The sequence below is a fragment of the Tympanuchus pallidicinctus genome, unplaced genomic scaffold (assembly GCF_026119805.1).
Source record: "Tympanuchus pallidicinctus isolate F22 unplaced genomic scaffold, pur_lepc_1.0 scaffold1, whole genome shotgun sequence".
Classification (NCBI taxonomy): domain Eukaryota; kingdom Metazoa; phylum Chordata; class Aves; order Galliformes; family Phasianidae; genus Tympanuchus; species Tympanuchus pallidicinctus.
In genome coordinates, this window is record NW_026294618.1 from 56,201,196 (window position 1) to 56,217,199 (window position 16,004).

General features: G+C 41.5%; 1 protein-coding gene across 1 annotated transcript in view; it reads right to left on the bottom strand.

The window, feature by feature from the left end:
• TXLNB (taxilin beta) overlaps positions 1-11,445 on the bottom strand; it is a 36,123-nt gene extending 24,678 nt beyond the window's left edge. The window contains exons 1-3 of the mRNA XM_052674748.1: positions 11,258-11,445; positions 4,580-5,011; positions 2,691-2,782 (exon numbers count right to left, since the gene is read on the bottom strand). Of these exons, the coding sequence (XP_052530708.1) occupies positions 2,691-2,782; positions 4,580-4,997 (510 nt within the window). The 5' untranslated portion in view covers positions 4,998-5,011; positions 11,258-11,445. The remainder of the gene's footprint in view (positions 1-2,690; positions 2,783-4,579; positions 5,012-11,257) is intronic.
• Between the last annotated feature and the right edge of the window lie 4,559 nt (positions 11,446-16,004).

Below are 16,004 nucleotides of genomic sequence, written 5' to 3' on the forward strand. Positions count from 1 at the left end.
TCTAGGATGTGGCATTACTTTTGTACTGAAGAAGGAAATTCACTGGTAAATAGGAATGACAAAAGAGCACCACAGATGAATTTTTAAAAATAGGTAATGAAATATCAGCTAAAATTCACTTCAGGTAGAAGGAATTATGATTTTTGATGGCTGACCTAGTTAGACAAACTTCAATTTAAGAAAAAGAAAAAAGCAGTTTTATTGTGACCCCACTGTATCCTGGCAATACTCGTGTCTATGTATCAGTGTATAGTTGCACCCAGAACTTGAGAGACACTCGGGATTTCTGAAAACAAACCATTCACGTGGAATTCCATAATGACTGTTTGTAGGCAAAAGCTAAAATAAAGCACAGTCTTCTCTACCAGCTCCAACCACTCTGGCTGCATCAGAATGAGCAGATAAAATGCTCTCTGGTGGCAAGTAGTAGGGCACAGCTTATGTCCAAACAGTTCAGTTGCTTTCCTCCCTGTAGGTATGGCCTCATTCATACCAGCAGGGATGCATCCCACACTGTTTTCTGATGCCATCCATTTTTGCATGTACTCGTCATGATAGGCTGTGCCAGAGCATGTGCTAACACTTAAATAGCAGATAGCTGAGTGACTGTGGGGACATAGTGCTATGTTGTGTCCCTACATTTGAGCAGCATCTTCAGTCAGAGCCAGCAGCATCACCTCATACTCTGAAGCCATGGCCAGCACCCAGCTCACTCAGCCTGGCACAGTGCTGCTCTTCCCTGAGCTGTGCTGCAGAAGTGCTCACATCACTACATGATTAACTGGACCAGGGAACTGATACAGCTGGAAGATAACTCAGCAAAAGCAAAAAGTGACCTGAAGTGTGTGATGGAGATGGGCAACAGGGAGCAAACAGAATGGTAGCTGCTAACAAGCTGTGCTGAGTGAGTAGTGTAAGGGTTTTTCCCACAAGCCTTGAGTTGTATTAATTAAAGGATTTATTCTAGTGACATTGCACAGGATGTCAAAACTGAATGCATTTTTGCTTTAGTTCCTTTCTCCTTCATGGGTTATTGGCAATGTGGGCCATAATGTGTTCAGTGCTCCAACAATGCCCGAATGCAATGGAGAGTACATCAGAGAAATCCTGTTTCGGTTAATTTGTGGGCACAAAGTCCCTTTAGGCAAGGGCTCAATTATAAACTGCCAGAGTCCAATTTATGAAATCAGAGAATTTTACATGGAAAAAAAGGAAAGCTGAACATTGCATTATGATGAGACATGGACACATCTGTGCATAAAACCAATTACAAAGTCAATGTTCTGCTTGGCATGTTTTTCAGTCTCCGTAAACTGTAAAATGCTGCAGCCATTTCACATGTGAGATTTTCACAGCTTAAGGACATAGAGACCTTTAACTACTGAGAAGAAAATCCTTTATCTGAAACTAACCCATCCTCATTGTGGAGAGAACAGAGAAGGGGAGTCAGGTCATCATTACAGGTCTAGCATTATGGTTCAGGGGCTTTTACAGTTAATTTCACTATACTTTGGTTTCTCTGATGATTGGCTTCAATTCTCTACTTCCTGATTTTCTACACTCTGACACTTCATACTGCATGTTGTTTCCAGTTTGATCAGATCAGTGATATGCAAGGTGAAGGAACGCCCATATGCAGAGGTATGCAGGGCTCCTTGCGGAAAAGGAAAGCAGGAGTGCCTGCCACTCTGAGGTGCTGTGAGCTTGAGCTCATCTCCAGTGCATGGGCTGATGGGGTAGTGTAAAACAGTTCCATAGGTCCATTTTTTTTAACCTATTGAAGGAATCTATCCCATCTTTTTTAGCTATCTGGACATACTGGCAGTGCCTGAGTGCCAGCATGAAGGTTGTGGAGGACTTGAGCCTGTTGAATCCCTATGGCCTGAGCAAGAAAGGCAGATTTACTGTAAGGATCGATGTATGTGCAAAGAAAAGGACTGTTTTGTTCAAAACATGCCACTAGAATAAAAGCTCTTTTTTTTTTTTTTTTTTTTCCTTTTTCTTTTTTTCCTTTGCATCTTCTTTAACTTACCTAACCAAACAGATTTGGTAACTATGGATTAAAAATTGATCACACTATTCCAATATTTGTTACATGAAGATCTGATGAACACCAGTGAATACTGTAGAGATGCATAAAATGGGTATTTAGTTTAAAATAGTTGTGAATAATCTTTTAACGAATGCAGTTTTTACAAGAGAAGAAACATACATCCCTTGAAGAAGGGAGAGATGTTTAGAGGATTAGAATAAAATCATCTTCTCCCTGAAAAATAGAATTATGCTCACAGTATTAAAATGTATGTAGAAATGTATGAAAGACATGTTAAGAATAAAAGTGAATAAACAGATTTAATAAAGACATTTTTCGGGTGCTGTGACTATATAGCATCCCAGTGACTCCATGCTTTCAGTTATACCTCCTTATGCCATAAATATTTACACAGATTTATCTTTAAGTACAACTATTGTCTTACCAATTTTTTATCCCTTTCCAAATCTAACTCAAATTCCAGATTGTTTTCCTGACTTTTTACTCCCCCCCTTCTCTCACTCATAAGTCATTATTTAACCCCGACAATAAGTTAACAGGACAGATGCTTCTACTAGGTGAGGTTGGGCTGTGCTGAATGGTGTGTGTTTATGGGTTCCTCTCTAAACAGTTAGGAGAGAACCTGTGCTGCACTCACCAGCTCAGCATACTTCTTAAATAACAGGTCCAGTTTCTCTTCTGGAGTATTCAGCTTGTTCAAGCTTTGCATCAGTAGGGTGGCTTCCTTTCCTTGAAAAGAAGCAGAGATTTGATGGTAGAGATAGTTTGTAGCTGACATACTGTTACGAAATTGTTGTGTGTGTTTGTTTTTATGCATGAATTAGTATATTCATTTTTTACGAATGAACTCAGGGAGGAGAGGGGTGCTTTTTTGAAGGAAGGGGACCATCTTTACTGTGAATTCCTCGTGTTTATTTTCTCCCAGTAAGAACAAGCACGCTTGAATTTGCTCCCGTTTCATACCTCAGTAATGTATTTTCTTCCAGCAAAAATTATTGGCAAGTGAAATGACTTTTTCCTGTATAATCTTTTTTTTTTGTTTAATATTTTTGTAACATGACTGGGTCACATATGTAATTCCTTTGCAGGAGTGAAGTGACAGAAACTGGGATACTCTTGTGCTGCTCAACCCCTACTCGGATAGCCAGGTTTGAGAGTGGTGTAAAACATTTCCCTGAGTTGGTGTAATGAATATGGATACCAGAGACAGTCTAATAATTATCTTGGCATACATCACTAAATCTGTGATGATAGGCTGTGTAGACAGTCATGTATTGCTTCCATGCTGATACTTTTTGGTATTCATTTCAGCCCTCAGTTTGAGCTAGAGCTTGAATACTGCTTGTTCTTAGAATACAAAATGTCCCTGGCCTCCCTGGAGCTGAGGATGGCTGTGGTAAATGAGGATGGCTTGGACATATTTTTCCATATGTACCTCTTCCCAAAAGGCTGGGAGGGAAAATTCACCTTCATCTTTAGGACAGATTCTTTCTACTTCAAGTATAGTGCAGCCCAGAAGTACTACTTGTGGAGAAAATCCACTATTTCAGACTAAGTTATCCCTATAGCACTGGTACAAATAAATTCAAAGGAGCTATAATCGATCATGGAGTAAAAACTGTTGCAAGTGCAGCTGGAGAACTGTACTTTAGTAGTGTTTCCACTCATCTTGGAGACGTACCAACAAGCAAACCACAGCCAAGGATATTGGAACAGGGGAACTGTACTTTACACGGACGTCCAAGGAATCTGGAAAAAGAGCCCTGTTTCTCTAAGTGCACTCTGCAGTGATTTTTCTGTAGGATTAGAATACTGTTGGGTTTGAGTTCTCATGCAGAAAAGAGTCAAAAGAGTGGAAGTTATGTATAAGTGGAAACAAACTGCACGTTTGCTAGACTGGGATGCAGCTACATTGCTCTCTAGTGGCTGTCCAGTAGAAAGGATTTTAAGCTCAGCTAAGAGGATCCTGCAGTGGCCAAGAGGACCAATGGCTATGCTTAGGGAGAACAAGCTTACTGATTTATTGCAAACAGTCTGTGATGAGTCTGCTGAATAAAATATAACACATTGAATTTGTTCTACAATTTCCCTCTTGGCCACTCCACGTAGTAGCGCCATTAGCACAGTTATGACCGGTAAGAAATCATACCTGAGGAAGTAGGAAAATAAATGAATGTACAGGGGCATAAACAAGAGATCAGATGTTCCTTTGTCTAAGAAGCAGTACTGTTCAGCGTGTCTTCAGACTTGCAGCTTTGGCCACTAGTTTGGGTGGACCAGTAGTCTATCAGCCATGTGATAAAATCCTAAGCTTTCATCCCTGTACAAGGATTAATGTCTGATAAAGCCTACTGTATCTTTTGGGTAACTGCTGACAATTTTTATCAATTAGAAAAGTTATAACAGTCACTGTAGTTTTTAGTGGTCCCTATTAGCCATAGCAGAGGCCTAACAAGGGAAAGAGTGAAGTCCAAGGAGGTTTTACCTCTGTTAGCAGAGCAACTATGTAAGTACATAAGCACTTGCCTAGTCCTTTCAGTATTTTCTTCTCCAGCTTTTGTTCCTTGCTGGTGCTGGGCTCCTTTGCTCTTGAAGCATCTCCAGGAGCTGGTTTGTCTTTCTCACTTTCTTCATTTGTATCCTCATACTCTGCATCCTCCATACTGCCCGCATCTCCCTTCTCCGGCCTTTCAGTTCCTGCTGTAGTGCCTTCCTTCTCCATCAAACTGGCTGCAGACCCATAGGTTTTAATAATGTCCTCCAGTTGCCGACTCAGCTCCTCTGAGATGTCACACCTGGCCACCTCAGGATGGGAGCTGGTTTGGTCTGTGGGGGACAGGGGCTGCGAGCTGGGGACAGGTTCCTCCTTGCTTTGCCCTTGGATGTCCTGCCTAGGTGAGGTGGGAACCTGCTGCTGCTTCTCAGTGAACTGGTCATTCTCCATGCTTGGTGCAGTACCTGACAGCAAAATAACAGAGTTAATTTAAAAGCAGAGAGATTAGTCTTCTCAATGATCACAAGGCTTGACCAGGAAGTGAGTGATCTGATTTGGCATGGCAGGTCATCCTCTAACTTTGGCTTGATGGATTCAGCATGCTGAAACAAGCCACCAAGTTGATTTACCTGTTGGGAGAAAAGTGAATTTTACATCTACCAAGAGGAGAAGCCTGCAGAAAGATAACACTAACAAAACACAACCTCTTGCTCTTGTTGCAAGTGACAAAGCACAAAACTGCACCAGAGCCATCCATACTACTTCCTTCCCTGAACACAGTTTGCCACTTGCTTGTTTTTCTTGATTAGTTTCACCTGCAACGCTGGTTACTGACAAGGGCAGCTTCACTTCAGATTTGCATCACTTTCATTTCCTGTTTCTCACCCTCCAGCACATCTTAAGTTGACAATCAGGAAAAAGGAAGTTTTTAGAAGAAGCTGGAGAACTGAAAATTGTGCTCTTGGAGAGCCCAGCATGGTGCCTGATATGTGAATGGCCCTGCCTGGCAGTGACATAGTAACAGCAACAAACAGTTCATAATAAGATAAACAACTACAAACCACCTTTCTCTTGTACTTGCAGTGCACTGCTGACAGCTTGTTTGAGAAAGTACAAAGCATGGAATAAATCAGAGCACTGTAAAATCAACCAGGTGTAACACAAATTGATATTCGATGGTGGTTTCTGGTTTGAATGTCACATAATTGACTCCCAAGTTGCAGTGGAGACTTTGAGTTTTTTCCAGACACATCCAACCCGCAGCCCACAGGATGCTTGCTGCCCAGTGCAGCTGGCACTGCGGCCTCCCCCTGCCCCACGCCATCATGGCGGCAGCCCGGCCCCTCAGCACCAACCGAACACCAGAGCGCTATCAGCCCCCCGGGGGCACCGCGCTGTGCCGGCTCACAGTGATGGCAGATACGTTTATGGATTTTGATACACTGGCTGTACACAGTCCTATGAACAGCAAGAATACGCAGCTGTGCTTTTTGTTTTGATAAAAGAATTTTAAAACTGGAAAAAAAAAACATTTTTTTGGTTCATTTGCGACTCCATTTTCACTCAAAGTAAATATATCACTTGTGAATTTTCAAATGAAACACAGAGTTGCAATTCAAAATTTGATCGTGTCTCTTTACCAGACTTTCGTAATCCTTCTTTTACCGGAGAAAATCACTTTGCAGTCATGCCTTGCTCTCATATCATTGCTTTCTGCTGGTACATACATTTGTCAACAATTATTTTCAAGGATGAAACACAGGAAGAGTAAAATTTCATCAAAAATCTGTGATGAACACTTGAGAGCTCTCTGAGGACTGGAATCACTGCCATCAAAGTGGACTGATGCATTAGTTTCACAAAAACAAGGTCACATATTCCACTAGTTTTATCGCTTTGTTGCTTTCTTTTTAAAATATATATTAATAATTAACATTAAAAAAGTAAAGTAAGTTTTGTTACTTTATATACACTAACTATATCATGTATTTTACGAGGGCTGCTCTAGAAGTAGTGCCTTCTATTTAATCATGTTTCCCCACAACATCAGAGGCTCCCAGTGATCCAGATGCGTTTCAGCATTCCTTCTTGTAATGACATGATTCACAATAATGTCATCAGGTACTTAGTGGGGACAAAGGACAGGAAGAATATTGCTTTGTCAGATCTAAGGAGGCTGCTTTCTTACTTTTGAAAAGATCACTTGTTTTGAAAATATGGAGCTGAGAAGCGTTTTGTTTCCTGTTCAATTGTCTGTAACATGTATTTTCTATGGTGTCTAAATTTCTGAAGCTTTAAGAATCATAAACAAACTTGGCTAAAGGCAGTATATGATAATGATATGATAATATGATATGAGGTGTAATTCATTGTAATATATAACATTGTATTTGTTGTTAAAATCTCCCCAGTTAAAGTGGTTCTCAGTACTGCAGTGACTGTCACTACAAAGGCTGATATTTTTCAAGATTTGATTGGTGAGCTATTTGATCAGGCTTATGGATACGGTACTCAAGTATTACATTTAATCATCTCTAAAGCAATTCACTGTGAGACCTATATTTGAAAGCTTTGAGTGGGGCTCAGGATGTGCCTTAAAACTGGTATCTACAAAACCATGCCCCAGCAGTCCTCCAACCACAACTCACCAATAGCAATGACTTGGAAAGACAGTTGGACATGGTCTCATGGACCCTCATCAGGTAGATACATCTGATTCTTTCCTTCCTACATTTGGCATGGTCTGAAAACTGACTTATAACAGTCAGTTTTGGTGTCCTACTGACTTTAATTTATATTGAAAGAATGTGCATGTGCATTACATGTGCAATTTCAAATTAGGTAGAAGTTTGTGATCTTGTTTTAACTAGCATTAATTGACAGCCAATTAATTCCAGTAATATCATAAATAAGCTTCAGTAATATTACTGTAAATGCTAAACTAGAAGCTCTGCAAAATATGTTTTTGTTTCTGACATAGTATTTACATAGTATTTCAGGCTAGTATTTACAATTGTGTTCATTAATTTGAGATAATTGGCAATTGGAAATCAATCAGCCAGAAAATCCAGGATCATCAGCTCTTGTCTAGACAGAAAAAAAAATTTTTGTGAAATATATCCCCAATTTAAGCCAAGTTGTTTTGTAATATGTTCAACACAGAAGGATAATCAGATCACAGATGCTTCACTCTCAAACATGAATTTCTCTTCTGCGTAGCTCCTTCTCTCTGTAAGAAGGCACATGTTGATGTTTCTGCTGTCAGGACCCTTAGTGCACTCCTGAAGTCTTGTTGAAGATGTGAAGTGGGCTGGCTCTGTCCCATGTCAGCTCTTCTCCACTAGGAGCTCTGGTGAAGAGTGCTGGAAGCCAGAACCTGGCCCTGCTTTTCCCTGGGAGCTGCTTTTCAGCTAGGGGCATAGCACTAGCCCCCTCCATCACAGAAAGATCCCAGACACATCCATGCACATCTTCAGCCTCCATTCGCTTTGTCCCAGACCTGAATGCATCAGCAAGGCTTTTCTGCTTGCCCATGGACCTGCCTCATCACTGGAAAAGTGCTGGTAGATTTGCAGGCTATATCTATCCCTGAATGCACCACAGACCTAGTCCTGACCCTAAACATATCATGGCTCCTTGGAGTGAAGTCCCTACTCCCATCAGCCATGTCATCATGCTGGCTCGTGGATCTCTTTCAAGTCTTAACAGCGTCACTCATGAAGCAGCGCCATTTGGCTAAGGTTTTCCTCCTAAGTGAATCACTAAGTCTGCCTACAAACACAGTAGGCTTTAAATCAGCAACAATGATTGAGTTATAAACAGTGTTTCTCAGTTATAAGTGAAACATGTGGGTGAACTGAAGAGAAACTGAATGTTTGGAAACAAACAAAACAAAAGTCAACCTCACGGGAAATCTTCCCTGGTGTAATCCATATCATTCCTGATTACAAGGGCATTAGTTATAAGTTTCTGAAACCACAGCAATTTACATGTGCTGAGGTTAAGGCCACCAGCCTGAAATGGTAAGCAGACAGGAACCACAGAAATACCCAGTGACTCAAGGGTTGTCACTTGCTGTAACATACTGAGGAGCACGTTTACACAGACAAGCAAATATTTTAGCATTTTCTTTCATTCTCCTATAGACTAAATCAGAGATCTGATAACTGCTTTCAGCACGCACACAATGTCTGTTAAGACAAGCACCTTGTTTTGTGTAATGGGTTCCACAGTGTAAGAGAGTTGATATTCAGGAAGACAGAGCAGCTCTCATCTTCTGAAAACAGCCTTTGGCAGTGGGAAATTTTACTGCAGTAATCTCCAGTCCTGCTCTTGCTCCAACCTGTTTAACCTTGATATGCATCAGGAGTTCTGTCTTATCAGACCATGAAAGATTTACAATGCCAATCTAACGAAATCCCAAAGTATTTACATTACTGCTGTCTCAGACAAGGTAATGTCTAAAAATTAGGTGACCGATTCCAGCAGAGAAATTCTTAAGTTCCTTAACTTCCAACAGACTGAGGCAAAGGAGACAGAGCCCAGTTTTTGACTCTGCCTCTTGGCTTCTGTGACTCCATCTATCTTGTTTCCACACATGCGAGGCCTTGGCTAATTTTATGGTGAGGGGTAGGACTGACCAGTCTTTTGATTGACTCTGAGTGTTTGGTCTTGTTTACTCTTTTCCTCTTGCACTTCCAAACCCGGGACTCATTTCACAACCCTGAGATCAGTATCTTTCTCAGCCCTGACATTTTGCATGCAAGTTTAATTCCAATCATAGTTGCTCCCTACAGATATTCCTTTGATTGAGAAAATAATACAACCACACAATATTGTTTCTACATCAGCCTTGCAGTTTTTAGCTCTGTGTCTGCTTGAGATAGCCAGTCTAACTTTAAAGCCCACACTCTAGGTGTGTGTGTGTGTTTCATTTTGATTCTGAGTTTAAGTACGAAACCTTAAGCTTGTCCTCGTCATCAGCAAAGTTAGAGAAAACCAGGCTGGAGTCTGTGGGGACAGCATTGGAAGTTACAGCTGAGAGGACATTTTGTCAATGGAGCACTTGGCTGCCTAGCCAGGAAGACCCAAGGCCTAGCTGTAGAGATGGTCTTCCTCCTCTAAGAAGCAGCCTGAGAGCCTAGTGCCTCCCCGTGCTGACTGTGGCAGAGCCTCTTCTCCATTCCTCTCCTCCCTCAGTAGACAGCGTAACCAAAGAGAAGGACAGACCTCCTTGGAACACTGCCCCAGCCTTGGGTGGGAGGTGACAGATGTCAGGCACAGGCTGATGCCTTTCTGTAGGAGGACTCCTGGCCAGACCTGTTGTCCTGTAGTGAGACTGGTGCCTGGGGCTGACGCTGTCAGCATGTTGGGCGAGATGATGCACAAATGGGGCAAACACGCAGCATAACCAGAGGCAACAGAAAAAAAGTGTGCAAGTTCAGTTAGGTAATGTGCTGAGTTGGTTTAGATCTGACTGTATCCCTTAGTATTTCACACGTATGGCACAATCCGCATTCACTGTGCTTAGACATCTGTCAATGCTTCCAAAGCAAAAGGCTTGAGAAGCAAAAGCCCAGGCCTGATTTAACAGAGATGCACGAGCTGTGTTGCTGCTGCTGGACAAACCACCCCACACAGTGCCCCGTACCAGCACTCCTTGCTTTGCTGGGGGGGAGCTGCTGCTGTAACTGGAGGCTTTAGCCCAGCTCAAACTGAGCATAAAACATGGATCTTGAGCTTGGGCTCGCACGCTGTCACAATTTTTTTATTATTATTATTATTTAGAACAGAACTTTTACCCTTCCTTCTCACAGGAGTTTCTTTGTCCTTCCCTTCTTGCAATCTGAACTTCTGGAGGGTTTACTAATTCGCCTATATTTAGCACCTGCCTCCCCATGTATCCAACAGAAAGACACATGGCACCTGCTCTGCAGCCAGGAGTTATTTTAAGCACTTCTAAAATGGGGCATAGTATTTCACACTTTTTGGTCAAAATTCACATACTCACACATGTAAGTTCCCTAAAACAGTGTTCCATATAATTACACCAGGCAGCATATGCCAATAAAACCTAAAGCTTTACTTCAGCATGTGACCAGACTGAACTACACAACACCTCAAAGCAGCAAACAGTAAACCCTGAAATGGCCAGCAGTGGTTAGCTCCAATTACCTTCCAGAAATACAGAAGTGCCTTCTTATAGCCTAAAGGCTGTTCTATATATTACTTCAGAACACTATGACAAAATCAGCTTTATCAACTCTGTGCTGCAGTTGAATAGCATTGTGATTTATGCATGATTTTCTAGTACGAAATCAAACAAAACTGGTTGTTTGGTGGCATGTTTTCTTACAGGCATGAAGAAACCCTGGACCCAAAGACTTTCTGATGTTGCCTGTCTTGTGTTTCATGTGGCATCTGAGTCTTCATCAGTTTTTGTTGTCACAGCCATAGCCTCTATTTGCACCCAAAAGCCAGCTCTCCCAAGCCAGTTTACATTTTTTTTGGTCGCTCCTTAGAGAAGCGTTTCGTCCTTTCACCAATGGGCTCCCATGCTCGCCTTTTTTCCTCACATGCCACACAGTGCTCAGGCTTTTAAGGCTATTCCAAGGAAATTGGGCTGACTGTCTCAAAGGTAAGCACTTAGATTAATGTCCTTGTGCCATGCCACCAGCAGTAACAGCAGGGAAGCTGATTGTCAGACTTACCAGAGCAAAGAGAAGTGCGGGCAGAAGTCAGGCAGAAAGCTCAAACCAGGGGCACGACAGCAGCAGGGCACTGGATTATAATCCTGCCACCAAGAAGACCAAGCAAGGGGGAAGGACAGAGTGACACAGCAGGAACAAGCACTGCAGAGCCCAACTGCACACTGTGCAGGGGACTGGCTGTGATAGGCGAGCAGGGAGGCTGCCTGCTAGTTGGCAGCATAACCCAGCTATGTTGGCTATTCCCTTCTCTGACAGAGATAGCACGAGAGGTCAGAAACTCGGGCCCTTAGAAAGAAGAGATACAGGAAGGATTCAAATACACCTGCTACTCTTGAAAGCTAAGTCTTAGTCTGTCAAGGATTTGATGTGTTGTGCTCTGTGAAATTTATTAAACATGGTCTGGTCAGACTCTAAGTCTTCTGTCTACACCAGGAAGACTGGGGTGGCTTTCAACAGTGTGAGCTCACACTTGTGACCGCCCTTTGCAACCTGAGGTCCGGGCTGGATTTGTTATAAACCTGACTGATTCATGGTCATAGACTCACAGGAGGAAAACTGGAGGTCTCTCATCCAACCTCTTGCTCAAAGCAAGCTTAGCTATGAATTCAGACCAGGTCTCTCAAGGCCTGTATCAAGTTTTAGTATTTAGAAACTGCGTGACCTCTCTGGGGAACCTGTCCTGCTGCTTGACTGTCCTCAGGGTGAAAAGGTTTCTCCGCATATCCTAGGTTGAACCTTCTTGTTTCAGGTTCCTGTCCTTCCACCTCCACCCCTATGGAGAGCCTCTATCTGTCTTCTTGTCAATCTCATAGGTTCTTTGGGGCTGCAGTTTGGAGCTCTAAAAGCTCTCCCTTCTCCACGCTGAACATCTCACCTTCTCCAGCAACCTCATGGGGCAAATAATCCAATCCCAGCCACCACATTTCAGCAATTGGAATGCTAGGAGAGATGGCTGGTGTAGTCCTCCCTTTGAATCGAGGAGCTCTCAAATAAATATTTTTGTTGCTGCCAAGGTAACCTGCCTGACCTACTTTCTTCGTGTTACCGTGCAGGCTCGCTCTGGCCTGAAGTTGTTTGTATAAACAGCCAAGCACTCCCCAGGGAGTTCAGCTGCATGCTGTTTATTCAGCAACCAGCATCTCCCACTGCTGTGGCCCACAAGTCACTCAGGCAGCATCTTGAGATGCCAGATGGCCTAAGGACCATCTGCTGCTTACTCCCAAAGGAGAGATGTAGGTCAGTTTAATGCATAAAAATGCAAGCAACTGGGAAGCAATAGGCTGGTGCTGGAAGTGGCAGGCAGTGCTATGAGAAGAAAAATTGGACTTTGACTCCAGTGGAAAATAATAAAGCTCAGAGCAACAATAGGAGGAAAAATAAGTATATACTACAACAATTTGGAGTAATTTCTTAAACGGCACATTGTGTAGCACTGGAGGATCTAGAAATGTTTTGTAGCAATATCTGATTCATGAGGATGTGACAGAACAGCACTGGGCAGCTCAATGTCCAGAAGTACTGGCTTGGAGGTGTTTGATATGTTGAGAGCATCCTGGTCTTTCTCTTCAGAGGACAAAAGGTCTTCCTTTTTGGAGATAGTTATCTGCTTGCTTGGAAAAGGCAGCTCATATGATCTCAAGATATGTGGGCTATGTGGCTTAAAGAAAAAACAGGTTCTTTAAACCTTCTTCAGAAACTAATGGTAGCTCAACAGTGCTCTTAAGTAAGTCACAGATTTAAGGACAAAGAAAAGGTGCTTGAAATGTTGGGAATCTTTTGGAGGGACTGGAAACTGGCTGGGCACGTTTTGAGAGAAGATAAAACTGTGGTTGTTTGTGATACAACAAAGTGAGCAAACCAAATATAAGAAAAGATAAGAGTGTACCAGCTTCTTGTGCTCCTTCTGTTTTGAATGGAGAATTCTGCTCCAGCCCCTTCTTTTTCCTTTCTGCGATCAAAGTGAATAACTGATCTACCAAGGAGCTAAGCAACAGCTGAGTTGGGGAAAGTTGCCAACTCGTTGGTAAACAGAAGGCAAAACAAGTTCTGCATCACCTAGTCTTTCACCATGGTAAGACTATTACGTATTCACTCATTTTTGCAACAAATAGCATGCACACAAACTGTTGTTGCAGCTCAATAGCTTGCAAGAATTCATGGACAGTGACAACTTGCTTGTGTGCTGGAGACGTTGGAGAGTACTGATAACAGGAAATTATTTGGAACTATCCTTATAAATATAAGCTACAATAAATCCAAAGTTACATGTTCTGAATTGTTCTCATTAATGCAATACGGAAGTCAGGAAATGGAAAAATAAAATCCTGAATCCTTGGTCCTGTCGGTAGCATGTGTATGCAGATCCCAAAGACTGTGAGGGATCTACTGGACTTTGGCCTGTAGAAACAAGCACACATTCTGCAACCCCCTGCAAATAGTAGCAGCTCTGCTCCACATGCTCCTGCTTGCCAGCAATACAAGAAAATCTGGAGACAACTGCTCCTGGTTGTGTCATTCATGTGGATGTGGACTGCAGCAGATCCACCATGCTTCACTGCCAGATCTGTAGCAGGGAGAGAGTAATTTCCGGATTTTAGCAAAGAAAACTTGCTAACAATTTGACATTCTTCACAGTTTTCCTACTTAGCAGTTTTTAATCTATTTTTGGGCAGATGCAAGTCTTTCATGTTGTATTATACCTGGGCTGAATCAATCCCTGTTGTGCTACTGCTTCTCCTACTTATATTGGAAATAAAATTCAATTCTGTTTAAACCATTATGTGCCATAATATCTCTGTGCTTCTGTACATTTGCATAACACTCTTATACTGTAATAATAAAACATATAGTATAGTAACAAGCATATATGTAAGATATATGACAAAAGTATAACATATATGAGTAATGTGGTTCAAACATAACTCTCACAAAGGTCTTGAATCACAAAAGCACATTGTTATGTATGCAGTGGTCTAGAAGTCAGAAGCTTGCTGAGTCAAGCAGCGTTCCCCTGCTGTGGGAACAGAGTGTCGTGAGAAGAATCCCATAAGGATCCAATGCCAGGTCTGTCAAGACAGATCTCCACTGGGTTTAATTTAGTTCTATAGAAGTGTTGTAAACATCTGTACCTGGCAGACATTTTGCATGGTGACCTCTTGGGAATCATTTCTCTCCTGCTGAGTTCTATGTTAAAAAAAAAAAAAAAAAGATATTTACATTTATTTGCATCCACAAAGCAGGTGCTCCATACAGCATCAATTTTCTGCAGATTTCCTAGCTCCAAATCAATCTCAAAAGGTTTGAGAGGTTATGATTTGCCTTCTAATAAGATTTTATGGCCTGAGGGTTTGTCATATATCTCAGATTTGCCAGGTTTCATCTTTACAACTCAAAGATCCTGGCTACAAATGGCAGTTAATAACACAGCCAAATTGGCTGACACAGAAAATCCCAATAGGCATTAGACATAACTAATTTAAGCAAATAATTTAATTCTTAATCTACATCACTAAGAATATAATTTCTGAGTTTTAGTGAGGAAACCAGTCTAAGAAACTGGAGGAATCCCCTGTGGTTTGCTACTAAACAGTTTTTGATTTATTCCTGGAAAGATTCAAGTCTTTTGAAATCTTAAGAGCAAGCAAAATCAATTATCAGAGTTTCAATTTTCTACAGGCAATTTCCACTGCTTCGCTTGCTCAAGAGATAGACTCTCCATAAATACATTATGCTATGTTCTGTTTGAAGAATTTGGCAAAATGGAGAAGAGATTCACTTGAAAAATGACACATGAGGTAAAGGAATCCCTCAGGTAAGGCATACAGTCACACCTGAATACATCTCTGCAGTTTGGAAATAACCTTCCTCCACTATATTTGGAAAATTTATTAGGAAGAAAAAGAGCAGTGTTATCTGATTCCAGTTATACTGATACTGCAGAGAAGTTACTGATGAATTACATCATTTTAATCTAAGATAAAATCAAGTCTGAAACTTTTAAAGCATACTTCATACCAAAACTGTCTATTTTAAATGCAATCTAAAAGTGATGTCCCTCTAGCTAGAAGTGACCTTCTATCAAAAGATAGTGGGAGTAGAGTTGGGCCCAGTCAATTGTCTACCATGGACATTCTGTGATCCTACCGGATCTCTGGGCCCAATTCAGATGCAATCATGCTGTAAATCACATATCAGAGAGTACATCAGTCGAGGATGACTTACAGAGAAGAAAGCTAACTATCCCAGTAAGATTGTGTAAACTGACTTATATAAAGGTGCTTTTTCTCTTTCCTTCCCTTTTCTAGCCCCTTCAATTTTCTAGTAACATTCACTTGCACCAGCTTTTTATTGATAAATATATATATTGATAAATATATATATATATATATTTATATATATATAAAGACTGTTGCTTGATCTGTTTTGCAAAAAATTAGGAAAGGAAAAGCCTCATTAAGAGCTTGGTCCTGCAGCTGCTCTGTATGTGGAGCAGATTTCATGAGGAACACCTGCTGGTGAGCAGAATGGAGAATAAAGCAAATTAGAAATTGAAGACAAGCTCTCTCAGTTATAGGAGCTGAGCATGGGCAGTAAAGCATCTCAAAATAGGACCCAAACATCTTTCTCTGAAAAAGATAAGATCCAAGTTGTGCTGGCAATCTAAAGTAATCTGAGGGCATTAGGGGCTGAGTAATGTTAAGGTAATGACTAACTTAGCTAAGAACACAGGTAGGAAGAACAGTGATTG